This window comes from Microcaecilia unicolor, chromosome 8 (assembly GCF_901765095.1).
Source record: "Microcaecilia unicolor chromosome 8, aMicUni1.1, whole genome shotgun sequence".
Lineage (NCBI taxonomy): Eukaryota > Metazoa > Chordata > Amphibia > Gymnophiona > Siphonopidae > Microcaecilia > Microcaecilia unicolor.
The window spans coordinates 165,413,135-165,431,607 of NC_044038.1; the positions used below are offsets into that span (position 1 = coordinate 165,413,135).

General features: G+C 44.6%; 1 protein-coding gene across 1 annotated transcript in view; it reads right to left on the bottom strand.

The window, feature by feature from the left end:
• Positions 1-7,869, bottom strand: part of LOC115476850 (rho GTPase-activating protein 24-like) — a 47,451-nt gene extending 39,582 nt beyond the window's left edge. The window contains exon 1 of the mRNA XM_030213424.1: positions 7,818-7,869. Coding sequence (XP_030069284.1) covers positions 7,818-7,869 — 52 coding nt within the window. The remainder of the gene's footprint in view (positions 1-7,817) is intronic.
• Between the last annotated feature and the right edge of the window lie 10,604 nt (positions 7,870-18,473).

Genomic DNA, 18,473 nt, shown 5'->3' on the forward strand with positions numbered 1-18,473 from the left:
GTGAGAAGGAGGCAGCGCTCCCCCGCCCTGACGTGTCTTCTTCCCTTCGCTCAGTGTCCCGCCTTCTTCTGATGTCATTTCTGACGTCAGAAGAAGGCGGAACCGAGTGAAGGGAAGAGACTGACACGTCGGGGCAGGGGAGTGCCGCCTCCTCACTAACGCTACGCTGCCACGCGCCGGAGAGGTAAATTTAAACAAAAAAAAAAGGACAAGGATCTGGGGAGAAGAGGGCGAGGTAAGCATGGTGCGGCGGGGCGCCCCCCCAGAGGATGGCGCCCTCCTGCCATGCTTACCTCGCTTACCGTGTCGGCACGGCCCTGAGCCTAACTGTTGTCAGAGTTCTGCCTTGCCCCTGGTGTGGGGTGGTTTTGCCTGCCACTGCCGCTCCTCGGCAGTGGCCCAAGGGCTCACAACCCAGTTTCAGATTTGAAAACGTGACAGCATGGAAGTGGGTGTTCTGAAATTTATGCACGTTGTTATAGAATATGACTCTCTGCGCCTAAATCTATGTGCCGGGATTTATGCCAGGTTTTCATTGGTGTAAATGGATGTGCATAAATTTTAGGCACTGGGATGTCAACTAAGCATGTTCTATATACGGTGCCTAAATCTAGGCACCACTTATAGACCAGGGACGTAGATACAGGGGGCCTGGACCCCTGCAAATTTCATCCGGGCCCCTGGTTTAGCTGGTGGGGGGGGGGGGGGACTCAGCTTCAGCATGCACAGGAGGAGCAAGAAGAAAGAAGAGCAGGGGGCAGGCAGCGAACGCAGCTGCGCCGGAGATCACGTTGAAGAAGGCTTCAGCAACCGGGGGTTGGGGACCCCCGCCAGCAAAGGTATTTGTTTGTAAGGGGGCAAGGCGGTGGGGGGGGGGGCGAGGAGGCGAGGTGGTGGTGGGGTGGGGTGGCGGGGTGGCAACCTTGGGCTTTGGCCCCCTCCTACCATGAGGAATGGCTACGTGCCTGTTATAGACTACACTTAGGCGCCATATATAGACTGTGGCCCAATATTCCTGTGGGCATCTTATCATTTAGCGCACCTGCTAAATTAGCATACCTTAATAAAAGAACCCCTTAATAAAGAAATTATTATCTGCATCTACATCCAGGCTTTCATTTGTGTCTATTAATGTCCTAGGAGGAAGGTGTATAATTAGAGAATTTCATCAGGTATGTATTGAGGGAGTTCTCAATAATCTTTATTGTCAAGCTGAATTGTTTTCTAATAACGTATAAAACTTTTCTTCCTGAGGGAAATCTTCCACAACCCAGTGGCGTTCCTTGCCTGGATGGCACCCGGGGCGGAGCGCCAATGCGCCCCCCCACTAAGTTACACCTCCCCCACCCTCCGGTGAAATGACACCCCCCCCGGGTGCACGCCGCTGGGGGGGGGGGGGGTTGCTGTGGCACGCGCCTGCTCCGAGTTCGCTAAACTTCTTTGCTCGTTCGCTACAACTCCCTCTACCCCGGAACAGGAAGTAACCTGTTCCGGGGCAGAGGGAGCTGCTGCAGCGAACGAGCAAAGAAGTTTAGCGAACTTGGAGCAGGCGTGCGCCGCGGCACCCCCCAGTGGCGTGCAACCGGGGCGGACTGCCCCCACTGCCCCCCCTTGGTATGCCACTGCCGCAACCTAATACAATCAATGGTACTAAACCACGCTGACTATTGCAATGGAATCTACGTGGGATGTAAAGAACAACTCATAAAGAAACTCCAGACAGCCCAAAATACAGCAGCCAGGTTGATATTTGGTAAAACACTGTTCCAAAGTGCCACGCCCCTCTGTGAAAAATTACACTGGCTTCCGATCAAAGAACGTATCACCTTCAAAATTTGCACCCTGGTCCACAAGATCATCTACGGTGTAGTCCCAGGATACATAACTGACTTGATTGATCTTCCAACCAGAAATCGAACCAGTTCCTCTCGGTCTTACCTGAATCTCCACTACCCTACTTGCAAAGGTCTCAAATACAAAACAACCTATGTGTCCAACTTCTCCTATATAAGCACACATCTATGGAACGCACTGCCAATAGCTGTGAAATTAATCTTCAACCATCTAAACTTCAGAAGATCACTAAAGACCTACCTGTTCGGAAAGGCATATCCTACCGATCCAACATAAATGCCTCAACTCTGCAACACATTAAAACCAACAATCTTATCGGTCATGTTTGCTTAATCCTATTATATCATCCATGTTCTCTATGTAACTCCAATTGTTATCTTTTACTCTGGAATAGCGAACGCCATAACGGAACATTGTAAGCCACATTGAGCCTGCAAATAGGTGGGAAAATGTGGGATACAAGTGCAACAAAATAAATAAATAAATACCCCTTCCTATCCCCAACCCGTAATGTGCCAGAACCTTATGTACCCTATTGACCCTGACATCTATTTGTATTTATTCCTTACCGGACTAGCGAATGCCTTTATGGTATTATGTAAGCCACATTGAGCCTGCAAATTGGTGGGAAAATGTGGGATACAAATGTAACAAATAAATAAAATAAATATCAGAACTTATGTTTTTTGTTTTGAGGGACCATGTTGTAGGACTCACTTTTTGCTCCCTTTTCCCTTCCTGCTAAAGTAGACTTCTCTGACATTTCGTCTGAACAAACCAGTCTTTTCTAACAGCTTTTAGGAAAATGGCATCTGCTAGTTGCAGACTTTGTACAGGTTGCTGGCCAGCTAGCAGCTACGCAATGAATCAAAGTCCCACAAGCATGAGGACAGATAATTGGTCCCTATCAGTAAAATAAAAGTAGCTTTGCAGGGAAGGTCCATCCATTAAAGGCTCAGCTGAATAAGCATCACAGAAACAAAGACATTCCTCTAGATAATAAAATGGAAGTTCCCAAATCCTTTCTTGACTTGGCTGCATTTGAATTGCAGAGACATTCCATTAGATGGGTTGTGAAGCCCCATACATGATTGTTTTGTTTAAAAGTAAAGTCACCAGGAGACAATGTTTTACAGTTTTGTATGTGCCAATCATAGATTCTCAGAGATATGACATAAAAGGGATTATTCTCTATAAATTGCCTAAAGTTGTGCGCTAAAGCATGGCTTCTTAAATGGCAATTATTTACACAGTTGCTGTTATAAGATACTAGTATAAATCCGCATTTACCAATTTACTTTAGGTGAGAGCATTTATGCTAGCTCAATGGCTGGTATAAATGTTCACCCTGACTATTCAATAACATGTGCACACGTGCCAGACATGCCCCTGGTCCGCCCATGCCCCTCCCAGGTCTCCCCCTCTCTTGTAGTTGTGCATGATAGATTTTGCACATGCAATTTATAGAATATTGACTAATGGCATTTACATGCAGAACTGCAAATTAGAGCCAATTATAATCTTTCTTACTCAACTATATGTTACAACTTTGCCTTACCCTTCACTACCAATTATAATGTTCTAGTACATGTGGAGGGGCATAATCGAACGCGAATGCCTATCTCCATGGGCATCTATGTCCGAAAACGGGTACGTGAAGAGGCGGGACAGACCGCATTTTTTAAAAAATGGAAGTTTTTGAGCTGGGCGTTTGTTTTTTTTAGTGATAATGGAAAGTAAAAACGCCCAGCTCAAAAACGTCCTAATCCGAGCCATTTGGTCGTTGGAGGGGCCACGATTCGTAGTACATTCGCCCCTCTGACATGCCAGGACACCAACTGGGCACCCTAGAGGTCAGTGCGGTGGACTTCAGACAACGCTCCCACATGCATAGCTCCCTTACCAAGGGTGCTGAGCACCCAACCCCCCTCCCCCAAAACCCACTACCCACAAATGTACAACACTACCATAGCTCTTAGGGGTGAAGGGGGCACCTACATGTGGGTACAGTGGGTTTTGCAGGCCTCCCATTTACCAGCACAAGTGTTACAGGTGGGGGGGGGGGATGTGCCTGGGTCCGCCTGGCTGAAGTGCACTGCAGCACCCACTAAAAGTGCTCCAGGGACCTGCATACATGCAGGCCTCTAGGACTGGTTGCTGCTATATAACATTGGCACACCAGTTGACACCTGAAGACTAATCTCTCCAAAAACGTCCTTTATTGGAATAAGCACGCTTACTCACAGTTACCTGCAGATCAGAGGTTGTGCCCCACTGGCAACGAGTCTCGCTGGTACTGAGATGAGCAGTAGGTCAGAGCTGGCAGAATGCTGTACAATGCTCTCTTTCAGCCACATTCAGGGGAAGAACTAAGTTCTGTAACGTGGCTAACACGTGAAAGGGATCTAAAACTGGCTTACAAAAATGGCCACTACCTCATGCACTACCGGAAACAAAACAGGGCACACTCTGACCCAGTAAGCAGGGGGAAAAGCAACATGGGAGTAGAGCCTACCAACTACCAACATCGTGAGCATTTGCCACAAGCTACTGGAATCACGGAGCCCAATACCCTACACCCACCACAATGCATTGCTGATGTGACTCTGCAGTGCGCATAACAGAAAAGGTGTCACACTCACCCGAGAGCCACATCAGAACCAGGGAAAGGCTGTCACAGGATAGAACACATTCTGCTGTCATAGAGGTGGGTACGGCATTTGAGGCTGGCATAGAGGCTGGAAAAAAAGTTATTAAAGTGGGGTTTTTTTGGTGGGAGGGGGTTAGTGACCACTGAGGGAGTCCGGGGAGGTGATCCCTGATTCCCTCCAGTGGTCATCTGGTCAGTTGGGGCACTTTTATTTGGGACCTGTTTGTGAAAAAAAGGGTCCAAAAAAGTGACCCAAAATCGCGGTAAAAACGCCTTTTTTTTTCGATTATCAGCTAAAGACGCCCATCTCTCCTCGGCCGATAACCACGCCCCAGTTCTGCCTTCACCATGCCTCCAACACGCCCCCATCAACTTTACCCGTTTCCACGACGGATTGCAGTTGGAAACGCCCAAAATCGGCTTTCGATTATACCGATTTGGGCGCCCACGGGAGAAAGACGCCCATCTCCCGATTTGGGTCACAATACAGGCGTTTTTCTCTTTCGATTATAAGCTAGATTGTGTTGTCATTGCAAGCAGTATACCATGCCATACTTTGTATTGTTGTTTGAATATTATTACTGCTGAATTGCCTGTTGCTCATGTTTGATCTATTCTTACTGTACACCGCCTTGAGTGAATTCCTTCAAAAAGGCGGTAAATAAATCCTAATAAATAAATCAATTAAGACCCAGTACAGCCAATAGTCTGCTATTGAGATACACATAGGTAAAGCCACTGCTGGCCCTGGGATTGGTAGCATGGAGTGTTGCTATGCTTTGGGATTCTCAAATGTTGGTATTCTTTGGGATTCTGGAAACTTGCTATTCTTTAGGATTCCGGAATCTTGATACTTTTTTTGGGATTCTGTCAGGTACTTGTGACCTGGATTGGCCACTGTTCAAAACAGGGTACTGGGCTAGACGGATCATTGGTCTGTCTCAGTATGTTAATGCCAATCAGCAATTAAATGTTCTATTCAGTTATGCACATAATTGACACTTCTGTAACTTGCACCTGAAACTTTGCACAATAACACGTAAATTCTATAAACGGTGCTGAAAAATTGGCGCAAAAAAAAAAAAATCAGTGTGGAGCGCTATTCTATAAATAGCAGTCTGGGCTGAGTGTCATGCTCACTTTTGGGTGCCCATGAGGGGCATAATTGAATGGCGCTGGCCAAATCGATGTCAAGCCATCTTTGGGGCCGGCTCCGTGACAGGGCAGAGCCAAGCGTATTTTTGAAATATGCTTGTCGCCGGCCAAATCGCTTGCTGAGTTTAGAACAGGATCGCCAGGTTTATATGAGATGACCAGCTTCGTTTTTCAGCCATAATGGAAACTGGGCCTGGCCATCTCAAACCCAGCGAAATGCAAGGCATTTGGGCGTGGGAGGAGCCAGCATTTGTAGTGCACTGGCCCCCCTCACATGCCAGGACACCAACTGGGCACCTAAATTTAAAAAAAAAAAAACCCCCAAAATAGCTTCCAGGTGCATAGCACCCTTACCTTGGGTGCTGAGCCCCCCAAATCCCCCCCAAAACCCACTCCGCACAACTCTACACTATTACCATAGCCCTAAGGGGTGAAGGGGGGCACCTACATGTGGGTACAGTGGGTTTTGGGGGGGTTTTGGAGGGCTCAACATTAACCACCACAAGTGGAACAGGTAAGGGGGGGATGGGCCTGGGTCCACCTGCCTGAAGTACACTGCACCCACTAAAAACTGCTCCAGGGACCTGCATACTGCTGTCAAGGAGCTGAGTATGACATTTCAGGCTGGCATACAAGTTGGCCAAAAAAGTTTTAGTTTTTTTTTTTTGGGTGGGAGGGGGTTGGTGACCACTGGGGGAGTAAGGGGAGGTGATCCCCGCTTCCCTCCGGTGGTCATCTGGTCAGTTGGGGCACTTTTTTCAGACTTGGTCCTAAAAATAAATGGACCAAGCCCGACCGGAGAAATAATCGTTCGAGCCGGCCAAATAACCCAAATAACCCAACTTAATTCTCGAACTTAACCACACTACCCATACTCCAATCCTCTCCCCCACATCTCTCCCAATTGTCCTACTCCTTACAACTGGATCATCTCTGTTATACTTCGTACCATACTGTGTGTACCTTGTACCTTACTTTGTGTTATCTCTATGATACTATGTACCATATCCTGTAAGCCGCACTGAGCCTGCTACTGAGTGGGAAAGAGCGGGGTATAAATGCCATAAATAAATAAATAAATTTTATTTTCATTATAAGGTGAAGCCGGCCATCCCGTACCCACGCCCCCGTCCTGCCCCCGCCCCCGTCCTGCCTTCGCTACCCTACCAACACGCCCCCTTGAAGGTTGGCTGGTGCTGCAACGAAAAAGCAGTTGGGGCCGGCCAAAATCGGCTTTCAATAATACCGATTTGGCCGGGATCAGGAGATCGCTGGTGATCTCCTGATTTGTGTCAGAAGATCGCCAGCGATCCCTTTCGAAAATGAGCCTGCATATGTACGCCAGCTGAAACCTGGTATAAATGCCAGTGCCCAACTCTTGGCATTTGAGCATATGAATGTCACTATTCTATAACAGTGTATGCAATTTTTTGGAATGCCCCTGCCCCCTCACTGGCCATGCCCTCTTTTGAGTTGTGTACTATGGATTTAAGCACCTAGTGTTAATAGTGTGCAGAAACATTAGTGCAAGATCTGCAAATAAAAGTCCAAAAAACTCAAAAGAGACAGTTAAATCTAGGTTTAGCATACACAAAGGTCCCACATTGGAATCCATTAAGTCCAGATTTCATCACACTTTTGTAAAAGGGCCTCTAAGTTTATACCGGAAGCAATAGAGGGTTAACTGACCTGCCCAGGACCACAAGGAGCCATAGTGAGATTTGAAACCTGTATATACTTGTGAATGATTTAAAAGCCAAAGCCAGCATCTAAAAAACAAAGACCTATGCTGGCCATGGGGTTTAAATATTGACCCCTATATTTTTAATATTCTCCTTGCCACTCTCCCCATATAAGCAGCAATCCATCCTCTTCCCAATCTGAAAACATTGTTGGGAAATCATATATCAAAATATTTTAGATGGCTTGTAATAGGTTTATCCAAAATAAAGAAGCTGCAAAAAATGGACATTTTTACAGCAAAATAACTAGAAAAAGCAAAGCCTTAAGTACCTCCTCTACAGCAAAAATAAAAACTTCAAGAACTAACTTGCCCACCTGTCTGCATGCATAACTTGTTTCAGATAACGTAGTAGATGACGGCAGAAAAAGACCTGCTAAAGACTAAATGCATATGCAGTAAATCAATTTCTCTTACCTTCCTTGGAAAGTGTGCTAGCTGTCCACGATTTGATACAGCTGAGCCCCATTATGTTGTAACACCTCAGAAAACAGCGAGGAGAAGCTCAGGATGAATTATTCCCATTTCTCGGACTCTGTACCACCCACCCTTTTAGGAAAGCAGGCAGTAATTTTCAGCATATCAGTCATATACTACCTCTCGAGTCTCTCCTATGCAGCTCTTTTCTCTCTCATTTTCCCCACAGACAATAGAAATATACTTTGACACCCCACCACGATGCAACTACCTCAACACCATCTTGTCTTCCAATAAATGGGCAATGAGATCTCTAAAACAGTTGACGGAGAAGGTCTGCAGTCTGGATTCTAGAACCAAAATTCCTTCTTTCTGCAATGTTAATTACTGCCCAGTGGTATTTCTTGAAACCAATTTGACTAATGTGATTTTTTCATTAAATTAACTCTGGAGAGAATCCGAAGGTGGCACAGGGAGGGTTAAAACCCTTTCTTTGAATTACAGCATGTTCTGAATTGGCCAGATGTAAGGGCAAATCTGGCTAAAGCACTAAATTACTATTGATTCTTGGCTGTGCTAAATATATGGAGAGCAATTTTTTAAGAATGCAATTCACTGTTGTCAAAGATAAATGAATTGTACATGCATTAATGTCTCCATAGTGCAGTCTGTCATCTTGTTCTTATATTTATAGATGATAAAACACTTCTTCTACAGTATAAATTATAGACTAAAAAACCTCCTTGTTTTGTATAGATAAACCTTTATCAGAGTTAACAGTATATATAATCTCTCCGCCATATGGTATTTTCTCTGATTCCATTTGAGATTTGAAGATCAAAGTTGAATTATAAATATTTCATGGACTATTTACAAATCAACTAAATGATAAAAATAGCATAGCTAATCTTCACAGAATAAAAAGCAGTGACCCATATGTTGCATCTGCCTATGCCAGCAACCAAGTTGAAATAATACAGGAGACAGAACTTTCCGGGTGTTGTTCTTCCTCAGTGGCATAGAATCAGTTTTGCAGCTCATGTTCCACAGTTGTCCAGGATTTTCAGTGGATGTGGTTAAAAAGGGCCCACACTGTTCTCATACTGCAATGTGATTGCTGTATCTTGTATAACGCAGCCTTACACATTGTGACACCCTGAAGAAAGCCAGGGCTGAACTGTTCGTTCCACTTACTCAGACATGGCAAGACCTGGACAGCCACGCTGTTTATGTGAGAATAGATAACCGGCACAATTTCTTTGACAGTTCGAATGTTTGTTGGTTTGGTTTGTCTTACCAATTTTAAGACACAATGGATATCACGCAGACAGATATGCGACTCGAGCAGGCATATTTCCCAATTAGCGTGTGGCTATTAGTGCGGGATACCAAAGAGACTCCTATATAGTAGGCAGTAAGGGCTTCCACGCTAGCCACATGCTAGTGACGCAGCTACGCTAACCAATTAGGACTGAGCATGCCTACCCTCTGCCCCAAACATGCTCCAGTGCTAAAAAAATCTTTTTTTCTTTTGCATTTGCTGAACACAAAGTTACCGTGGGACGTTTGAGCTCATGCTGCAGTAGTAGATTTTAACCTGCAGTAAAGCATGTGTTAGTGCATACTGCAGCTTAGTTAAAGGGCCCCTTAGTGACTTAGGGGCTCATTTTCAAAGCACTTAGATTTTCAATGTTCCATAGGTTACTATGGGGCTCATTTTCAAAAGAGAAAAATGTCTAAAAATTGGCATAAAGCAGCGTTTGGACATTTTTCTCACAAAAAAAGTCCAAATCAGTATTTTTAAAACCTATTTTTTTCAGATGTTTTTCTATACTGTTCATCTGCAGTGCATCCAAATCTCAAGTGGGTGTGTTAAGGGTGGGATTTGGGCATCCCTAAGACTTGGATGTTTTTCAGCCATAATAGAACAAAACAAAACTGTCCAGGACTAAAACTAAGACGTTTTGAGCTAGGCCTGTTTTTATAATGAATAAGGAATGAAAAGGTGACCTAAATGACCAGATTACCACTAGATGGTATTCGGGGTGACCCCCTATCCCCCTCCAGTGGTCACAGACCCCCTCCCACCCACCAAAAATGTGAATAAAAATATGACTTACCAGCCTCTATGACAGCCTTAGATGTTAAAATCAGGTCTATTACAGCAGCATTCAGGTCCCTGAAGTAGTGTAGTGGTCAGTGCAGTGCACTATGGAGTGGAGGACTCAGGTCTCTATCTCCTTCTACCTGTCACACTTGTGGTGGAAACTGTGACCCCTCCTAAAGTCACCAAAACCCTACTGTACCCACATATAGGTGCCCCCTTCACCCACAAGGGCTATTATAGTGGTGTACATTAGGGGGTAGTGGGTTTTGGAGGGCTCTGGGGACAAGATAAGGGAGCAAAGGTGAGATGTGTACCTGGGATTATTTTTATGAAGTGCACAGAAGTTCTCTCTAGGATGCCCCATTGCCCTCCTGGAATGTCTGGGGGACCAGTCTGCTAAAAATCCTGGCTCCTCCTAAATCCCAATGGCATGAATCTTTATGTTTTGCACTTACTTTTTTTTTTCTGAAAATGGTCCAAAAAACAAAATGTCCAAAGCACAGAACCTTATTCAAAACAGTATTTAAAAAAAAAAAAAAAAAGACATTTTTGTTTTTCAGATTTTGGATGTTTTGTGCAAAACGTCCAAAATCAGACTTAGACGTCATATCGAAAATGCCCCTTTATGTAACTTTGTAAGTCTAAGTGCTTTGACAATATGCCTCTGTACCTCCTAAAATCAGCATGGATCAATAACACATATCATTGGATTCGGTTGAGAAATCCAGGAAACCGTTTCCTTGCAGTAACTAAGTGAAAAAAGGATCAGCGAGAAATTGAGCCTGAACTTTTAGTCGTTAGATGACCTATATCAACTTGGATCAAGGAAATGTATTTTCACAGTCTCATCAGCCAACATCTTTGTTATTATTTCCCAATCACTAAAGAAGAAAAGTTCTTCTTTGGCTTCAATGACCTGTTTAGTAATCTTTATATAAATCATGTGAAAATCAGGCTGAATACTTTGAGCAATATATGAGCTGAGGAAAGACTTCTGTTTCAGGTAATTTTTTCATGATATCATTGTGGAATTTATTGTATTTGGGATTAAATTGTGAGCAGAAGAGTCCAGGTGTATTTAAAGGGTAAGAGTCATAGATCTGATAAACTACCTTTAAAATTGATGAAGCGACTGTGAAATAAGATTTAGCTGCAACTATTGATCAAGCAATGTTGAAACAGCACTTTTATTCATGCGGCCTTCAGGTGAAAGTACTTTGCTTAAAATTGTGCAATACGTGGAGGAAATGGAGTTTGAGTAGTTTGGATTTTATTTGCAATAGCAACATGATAAAGAATTGTGGGGGTCTTTTACTAAATCTTAGATTGAGTTAGCCGCAGCAGGAACCACAGGAATAATATACAATGAGTTGGCTTGGATACCATAACCTTTGGTCTTGTCTTACATATGAGTCACAAAAGGAATATCCCATTTTTTGTCACATTTATTAATATAAAAGTGGGTGGCTTTATTTTATAATAGAGACTTTTTTGGATATTTCACTTGTGACCTGTTATAAATTTAGCTCCCACATGCCATCATCATATTAATTAAAATGTACTCTTAATCTCCTTTGTTAGGTAGCATTGGCTCCCATGGCTGTTAAGAGAGGGGATGAATTCTGAAAATTAAAAAAAAAAACATTATATTGATTCACTTAAGCTAGGCTAAACATTACCTGCCCTACTGGGAAAAATAAATAAGCCTTTGACACAATGTTCACCAGTGTGCCAGGCCTGCCTGTGCACAACTCTTCCATTAGCTGCTGAATTGCATTGATTAATAAAAGCTTAAAATATATTTCTAAGTTTCCACCTAAATTTGAAACATTTGCTTTTCTGGCACTAAACTGTGATCTTTAAGGCCCTTAAAGGAAATGGCCCAGAGTACCCGAAGAACAGGATGACCCTCTATACACCTCCAAGGACACTAAGGCCCTCCCAAGGGGTGTCCCTAACCACATCCTCTCCAAAAGACATTACACGATGTGATACCCGCAAGCAAGCCTTCTCCAGAGTAGCCCCCCCCCCCCCCCCCCCCCCCGCACTCTGGAATGAAAGGCTCCACTTAACAAGTGACTATCTCAACTTCAGGGAAGCAGGTGAAAGCTTGGCTCTTCAACCAGGCCTTTAATGAAAGAAGTAACTAACTTCTTAGTCTCTCACACACACACAAGGAGTGACACAGGCTACACATATTGCAGCAGGACATGTTTATCCACTCCTACCATAGATGAGATAACATTTAATCATCTCTCTGACCACATGTACAGCTTTCTTTAAATTAGTCACCTTATTTTCTAACTCATACTCTCTTACCTATCTGTATGTTCCATCTTTGCTTATACCCTACGCTGTCTATTAAAATGTTCTATTATGTACTGTGTTGACTTTGTAAGTAGTAACTATGCCATACTTTGCATTGTTATTTGAATATTTTTACTGCTGTAATTGTCTATTACTTATGGTTGATTTATTCTTACTGTACACCGCCTTGAGTGAATTCTTTCAAAAAGGCGGTAAATAAATCCTAATAAATAAATAAATAAATAAATAAATAAGTGAATTAGTATTTTTCAATTCAAATCTGGTTTTCCCAGAGTAGACCACTCCTCGTTAGCTTGACTAACACAACTTTGGAACAGGGACTCAGACGTTCTTTCTGCAACTGAACAGGAAGGCAGCTTGAGGCATCCTGCCATAATTCCCAAAGGCATACTTCTTTATGCTTCTGCCAGGGCTGGACTACCTCAGGGACAATTTCACTTCCAGCTACAAAGGGCTTAGTGACATTCGGGTTTCATGAGTTTTCAAATATTAGATGATCACAGCCCCCACACCATTGCCTCTCAATCTTTTTGTGGCTGTGACCCCATGATAGAGGCCAAATAAAATTGTGTGACCTCCCCCTCCCCCAAGAAGTGTAGCATAATGAAGCACCTGGAAAGCCACTCAGGTTGTGACCCCTTTTGGGGTGTCAACCCACAGTTTAGGAAGCTCCTCCCTATAAAGTATTTGTGACATTTTTGTTGACAGATCACTGTAGAGGTTTGCCATTGCCTTCTTCATCCCACAGCACTTGGTCTTCCCTGACCCCCCCTCCCCCCACCTGAACTATAAAACTGCTTTTTGGTATAGAATTTGCATTTGGAGCTGTACTTTGGAAAGCAACCCCATATCGGACACTTGAATGCCAATGGGATGCTAAAATGGAAATGTACCAAAAGAAGTAATGTGTATATGGAATAACATTTTCTGATTAAATCAATCATGTTGCACAAATACAGTTTCTTGTTGCAGCTGTTCCTACAGGCATGAACCCATGACAAGGTGTCCAGTTTTGTCTTCAATGGGGTATTGTCATGCTTGAGGTTAAATGTCATCATTTTCCAAGAAATTTGGGTAAAGGGTCGTGGATTTGATATACTGCCTTTCTGTGGTACAACCAAAGCAATTTACATGTATTATATGCAGGTACTTTCCCTGTCCCTAGTGGGCTCACAATGTAAGTTTTTTTTTTGTACCTGGGGCAATGGAGGGTTAAGTGACTTGCCCACAAACACAAGGAACCACAGTGGGAGTCAAACCCAGTTCCCCAGGTTCTCAGCCCCACTACATTAGCCATTAGATTACTCTTTCCATTGAAATCTAGGTGAAACTTGATTTCACATCCATGTACATATAAGTCCCATGAGGAGTCACAGAGGAAAGTGAGGAGTGGGAACAGAATCGGGGTCTTCAAAACAGACCAAAGGCACTCACAATAGATTACTGTTACGTCTGTGCTCACCTCGCCCTCTGGTGGCCAGAACTGGTGGCTGCTGTGGAACATCACCCGTTCCAGATTTCAGTCCAGTCCGGTCTGGATCTTCCAGGCTGCCAGATTTGCTTGTGCTGTTTGAGCCTGCACAGCACCCGTAGCTGCCTGGTGATTGCAGCAGCTGAGTTCCAACTGCTTCTGGGCTTATCAGCCATCTTGGAACATTTCTGCTTTGCCTTTGCATTGCGTCTAAGGTCCCTGGTTTGTTGGTGCTGTGCTGCATTTCTGCCTAGTCTGATTTCCTGATTCTGGCTTTGACTCTGCTTGTCTACTGGACTATTCTTCTGCTTGCCGCCTGCCTAGACACGGATAGTTATTGGACTTTTCTTCTGCCTGCTGCCTGCCTAGACCCGGATTGTTACTGGACTATTCTTGCTGCCCGCCTAAGAGACCTTGCCTGGATTTGCCGGTACGTTTGTTCTGCCTTGCTTCTGGTGTGGGGTGGTTTTGCCTGCCGCTGCTGCCCCAAGGGCTCACTAACTTAGGTTCCAGCTTTGTAAACGTGACAGAATGCAAAGGCCATGAGCTCGGCGAAATCATCCTTCCAGCAGGGCTTCCTGCCCATGACTTTTTCCTCTGTTGGAAATCTGGGTCTCAGCCCGGGTGCCGCTCCTAGTTTGGATTTTGATCTTGACCCAGTTTCTGATCTTAACAGTTTTATCACGCTTCGTGACTATCGGGAACAACTTCTCTTTGATCCAGCCTTAAAGAATACCCCGGAAGCTGCAGCGGAGAGAGAGAGCGTGTCTGGGGGCTTGGGTCCTCTGTAAACCCAGTCTCTGCTATTGATTCTTCTACCCTGCTCTTCGAATACTGCTACGACCTCTTATCGGATCCGGCCCTGCGGGATACTCCTGAAGCCAATGCTGAAAGGAGGCGTTGTAGTAGTCCTGAGTTCCAGGCTTGTTTGCAGATTTCATGGAGCTTTCTGAGGTCCAGGTACGGTTTAGCTCCTGTGCAGAGTTCCAGTGCCAGTCGAGATGCTGAGTCCGCTCCGAGTTTGAGATCCAAAGTGCTTGAGCCTGCTCTGAGTCCCTGCCCAGAGCCTGAGTCTGTTTTGAGTTTCAGCCCAGATAAGCCTGAGTCTGCTCTGAGATCCTGCCAAGCACCGGAGTCTGCTCTGAGTTCCAGTCAAGCTTCTGAGCCTGTCCTGAGTTCCAGCCAAGATGTTCCTGAGTCTGCACTGAGTTCCAGCCAAGTGCCTGAGCCTGCTCTGAGTTCCAGCCAAGTGCCGGAGTCTGCTCCGAGTTCCGGTCAAGCTTCTGAACCTGCCCTGAGTTCCATCCAAGTTTCTGAGCCTGCCCGGAGTTCCAGCCAAGATGTGCCTGAGCATGCTCTGAGTTCCTGCCCGGTGCCTGAGTCTGTTTTGAACTCCAGGCCAGAGGATGCTGAATCCGCGCTGAGTTCCAGTTCCAGCCAAGCTGCTGAGTGCACGCTGAGTTCCTGTTCCAGCCTAGTTGCTGAGTCCATGAGGAGTTCCAGTTCCAGCCCAGAGGCTGAATCCAAGTTGAGTTTCCACTCCAGCCAAGATGCAGAGTCCGAGCCAAGTTCCAGCTCCAGCCGAGATGCGGAGTCTGAGCCGAGTTCCAGCTCCAGCCTAGATGCGGAGGCCGAGCCGAGTTCCAGCTCCAGCCAAGAGGCGAAATCCAGTCCTGATGCCAGTCCGGGTTCCAGCCGTGAGCCTTGTTCAAGCTCCAGCCAAGCTACCCCTGGTCATGTTTCGCGACTCCTCCGTAGATTTCACCATTGCTACCTGTGGAGACCTGAATTCCTGAGTCTGTTTTGCAGCGCTGCGTACGCCTCGCAGCGCTATAGAAATGCTAAATAGTAGTAGTAGTAGTAATTCCCCATGGAAGTCGGGGGGGCCTTGAGGGGGAGATACTGTTATGTCTGTGCTCACCTCGCCCTCTGGTGGCCAGAACTGGTGGCTGCTATGGACTGTCACCCATTCCAGATTTCAGCCCAGTCCGGTCCGGATCTTCCAGGCTGCCAGGTTTGCTTGTGCTGTTTGAGCCTGCACAGCACCCTTAGCTGCCTGGTGATTGCAGCAGCTGAGTTCCAACTGCTTCTGGGCTTATCAGCCATCCTGGAACATTTCTGCTTTGCCTTTGCATTGCGTCTAAGGTCCCTGGTTTGTTGGTGCTGTGCTGCACTTCTGCCTAGTCTGATTTCCTGATTCTGGCTTTGACTCTGCTTGTCTACTGGGCTATTCTTCTGCTTGCCGCTTGCCTAGACCCGGATTGTTATTGGACTTTTCTTCTGCCTGCTGCCTGCCTAGACCCGGATTGTTACTGGACTATTCTTGCTGCCCGCCTAAGAGACCTTGCCTGGATTTGCCGGTACGTTTGTTCTGCCTTGCTTCTGGTGTGGGGTGGTTTTGCCTGCCGCTGCTGCCCCTCAGTAGTGGCCCTAGGGCTCACTAACCTAGGTTCCAGCTTTGTAAACGTGACAATTACAAATTTGATAGAGGATGACTTAGGATGACTAAACATGGTACCGTGTTTCAGCACTGAAAATGCCTACCAGCGGCGTTCAGAAGCAATATTACTCGCAACACCATTCAACGGTCTTTATTTATTTATTATTTATTAGGATTTATTTACTGCCTTTTTGAAGGAATTCACTCAAGGCAGTGTACAGTAAAAATAGATCAAACATGAGCAATAGGCAATTACAGCAGTAAAAATTTTCAAAAACAATACAAAGTATAGCATGGTATACTACTTACAATGTCAACACAATACGTAATAGAACATTTTCATTGATAGTGAAGGGTAAAGCAAAGATGTAGCATATAGATAGGTAAGAAAGTAGGAAGAATTAGAAAGTAAGGTGATTGATTTAAAGGAGGTTGCACATGAGATCAGAGAGATGGTTAAATATTATCTCAGCTAGGGTAGGACCAAACTTTGTTAAGACCACAAAGTTTCATTTTTGAAGACATAACAATTAAGATTGTCAGAAACATGCACCAAGACTCCTGAAGAAGGCACTTTCAGGAATAGGTCGATGTCTTGTAGCCAGCAAGCACCATTTTTGAAGTCTGATGCAGACCAGAGTGCAGTAAAGTGATTTCAGCACTTAGTCCCCGATGAAGCTTGATCAAATAGTGAAACAGAGAGCCCCGTTGGGCACAAGAATTAAGCTAAGTGCCTCTTTGCCTTAAGTTGCAATAGTTTATGAAGAGTTGGAACAGCATTATTTTATATGTACTTGAATTATAAAGTTCAAAGACACAATCTATATATTAAATAAAAAATTACTATTTGGAAGTTTTTTTTTTAGACCAATGAGAAGATTGGAGTCCAGTATGAGCTGGCTGTAAGATATTATACTTGCTGCCTAGCCAGGACGTTTGAGGTCTTTTTCCTCCAATAGTTATGATGTTTAAAAGAATCTGAACAGAACATTGAATTGGATTTAATAATAAGAGGTATACAAATAGAATGAAAACTTCAACTTATAGATTTATTTATTTAGATTTTGCTCACACCTTTTTCAGTAGTAGCTCAAGGTGAGTTACATTCAGGTACACTGAATATTTCTCTGTCTCAGGAGAGCTTACAATCTAATTTTGTACCTGAGGCAATGGAGGGTTAAGTGACCTGCCCAAGATCACAAGGAGCAGCAGTGGGATTCAAACCAGCCACCTCTGGATTGCAAGACAAGTGCTCTAGGCCACTCCTCTACTCGATACGTGGTTTTCACTCAAACAGTGTCTAAATATCAGTTATTAGCATGTGGCCATTTTTAAAAGTTACCATGGGAGCAATTACCACCACCTATTTTGTATGTGGTAAGGACTCCGCGTTATCCATAAGCTAATCAGCATGCGATAATATAGATGCGCTGTTAGCACAGAATTGCCAACTCTCTGCCCCTGACACGCACCCTCAATAAACCCCCCACTGAAAATATTTAGCACGCAGTTAGCTCACACACATGGCAAAGCTGATGTGGATTGCTTTAGTGTATCCCACTTTACGCCATTACTGCTGCGCTAGGCCTGTGTAAGTGCCTAACGCCACTTAGTAAAAGGGACCCATAATTAGCTAATGAGCTGCTCATTGGTGTTAACCAATTATTGGGAAATAATTGGGGTTAATTGGCACTAATTGTCAGTAATTAGCATGCATGTATATCATGGAGCGGAGGAGTATCCTCACGGCTAGTGTAGTGGTCTGAGAACCACAAGGACAGGGTTTGATTCCTACTGCAGCTCCTTGTGACTCTGGGCAAGTCACTTAACCCTCCTCCACTGCCCCAGATACAGATAAGTACCTGTACATACTATGCAAACCGCTTTGAATGTAGTTACAAAAACCACAGAAAGGCAGTATATCAAGTCCCATTTCCTGAGATTCTACATGGACTGTTGCTAGTGAAGGAATAGGCTAGTGGTTAATGCAGCAGACTTTGATCCTGGGGACCTGGGTTTGATGCCCACTGCAGCTCCTTGTGACTCTGGGTAAGTCACTTAACCCTCCATTGCTTTGGGTCCAATATAAGAACTTGTATATGATATGTAAACTGCTTTCATTGTAACCACAGAACAGTGGTATATGAAATCCCCTTTCCCTTAAGTGTCCCTAGGTGGTATTTCTATAACCTACATGGACCTGGGAGGGGTATGCCTAGTATTTATAGACTAGATTCAGTAAATAGCACCCAAATTTGGACACCAAAGTGCTATTGTATAAACAGTGCCCTGATTTGCACACTGTTTATA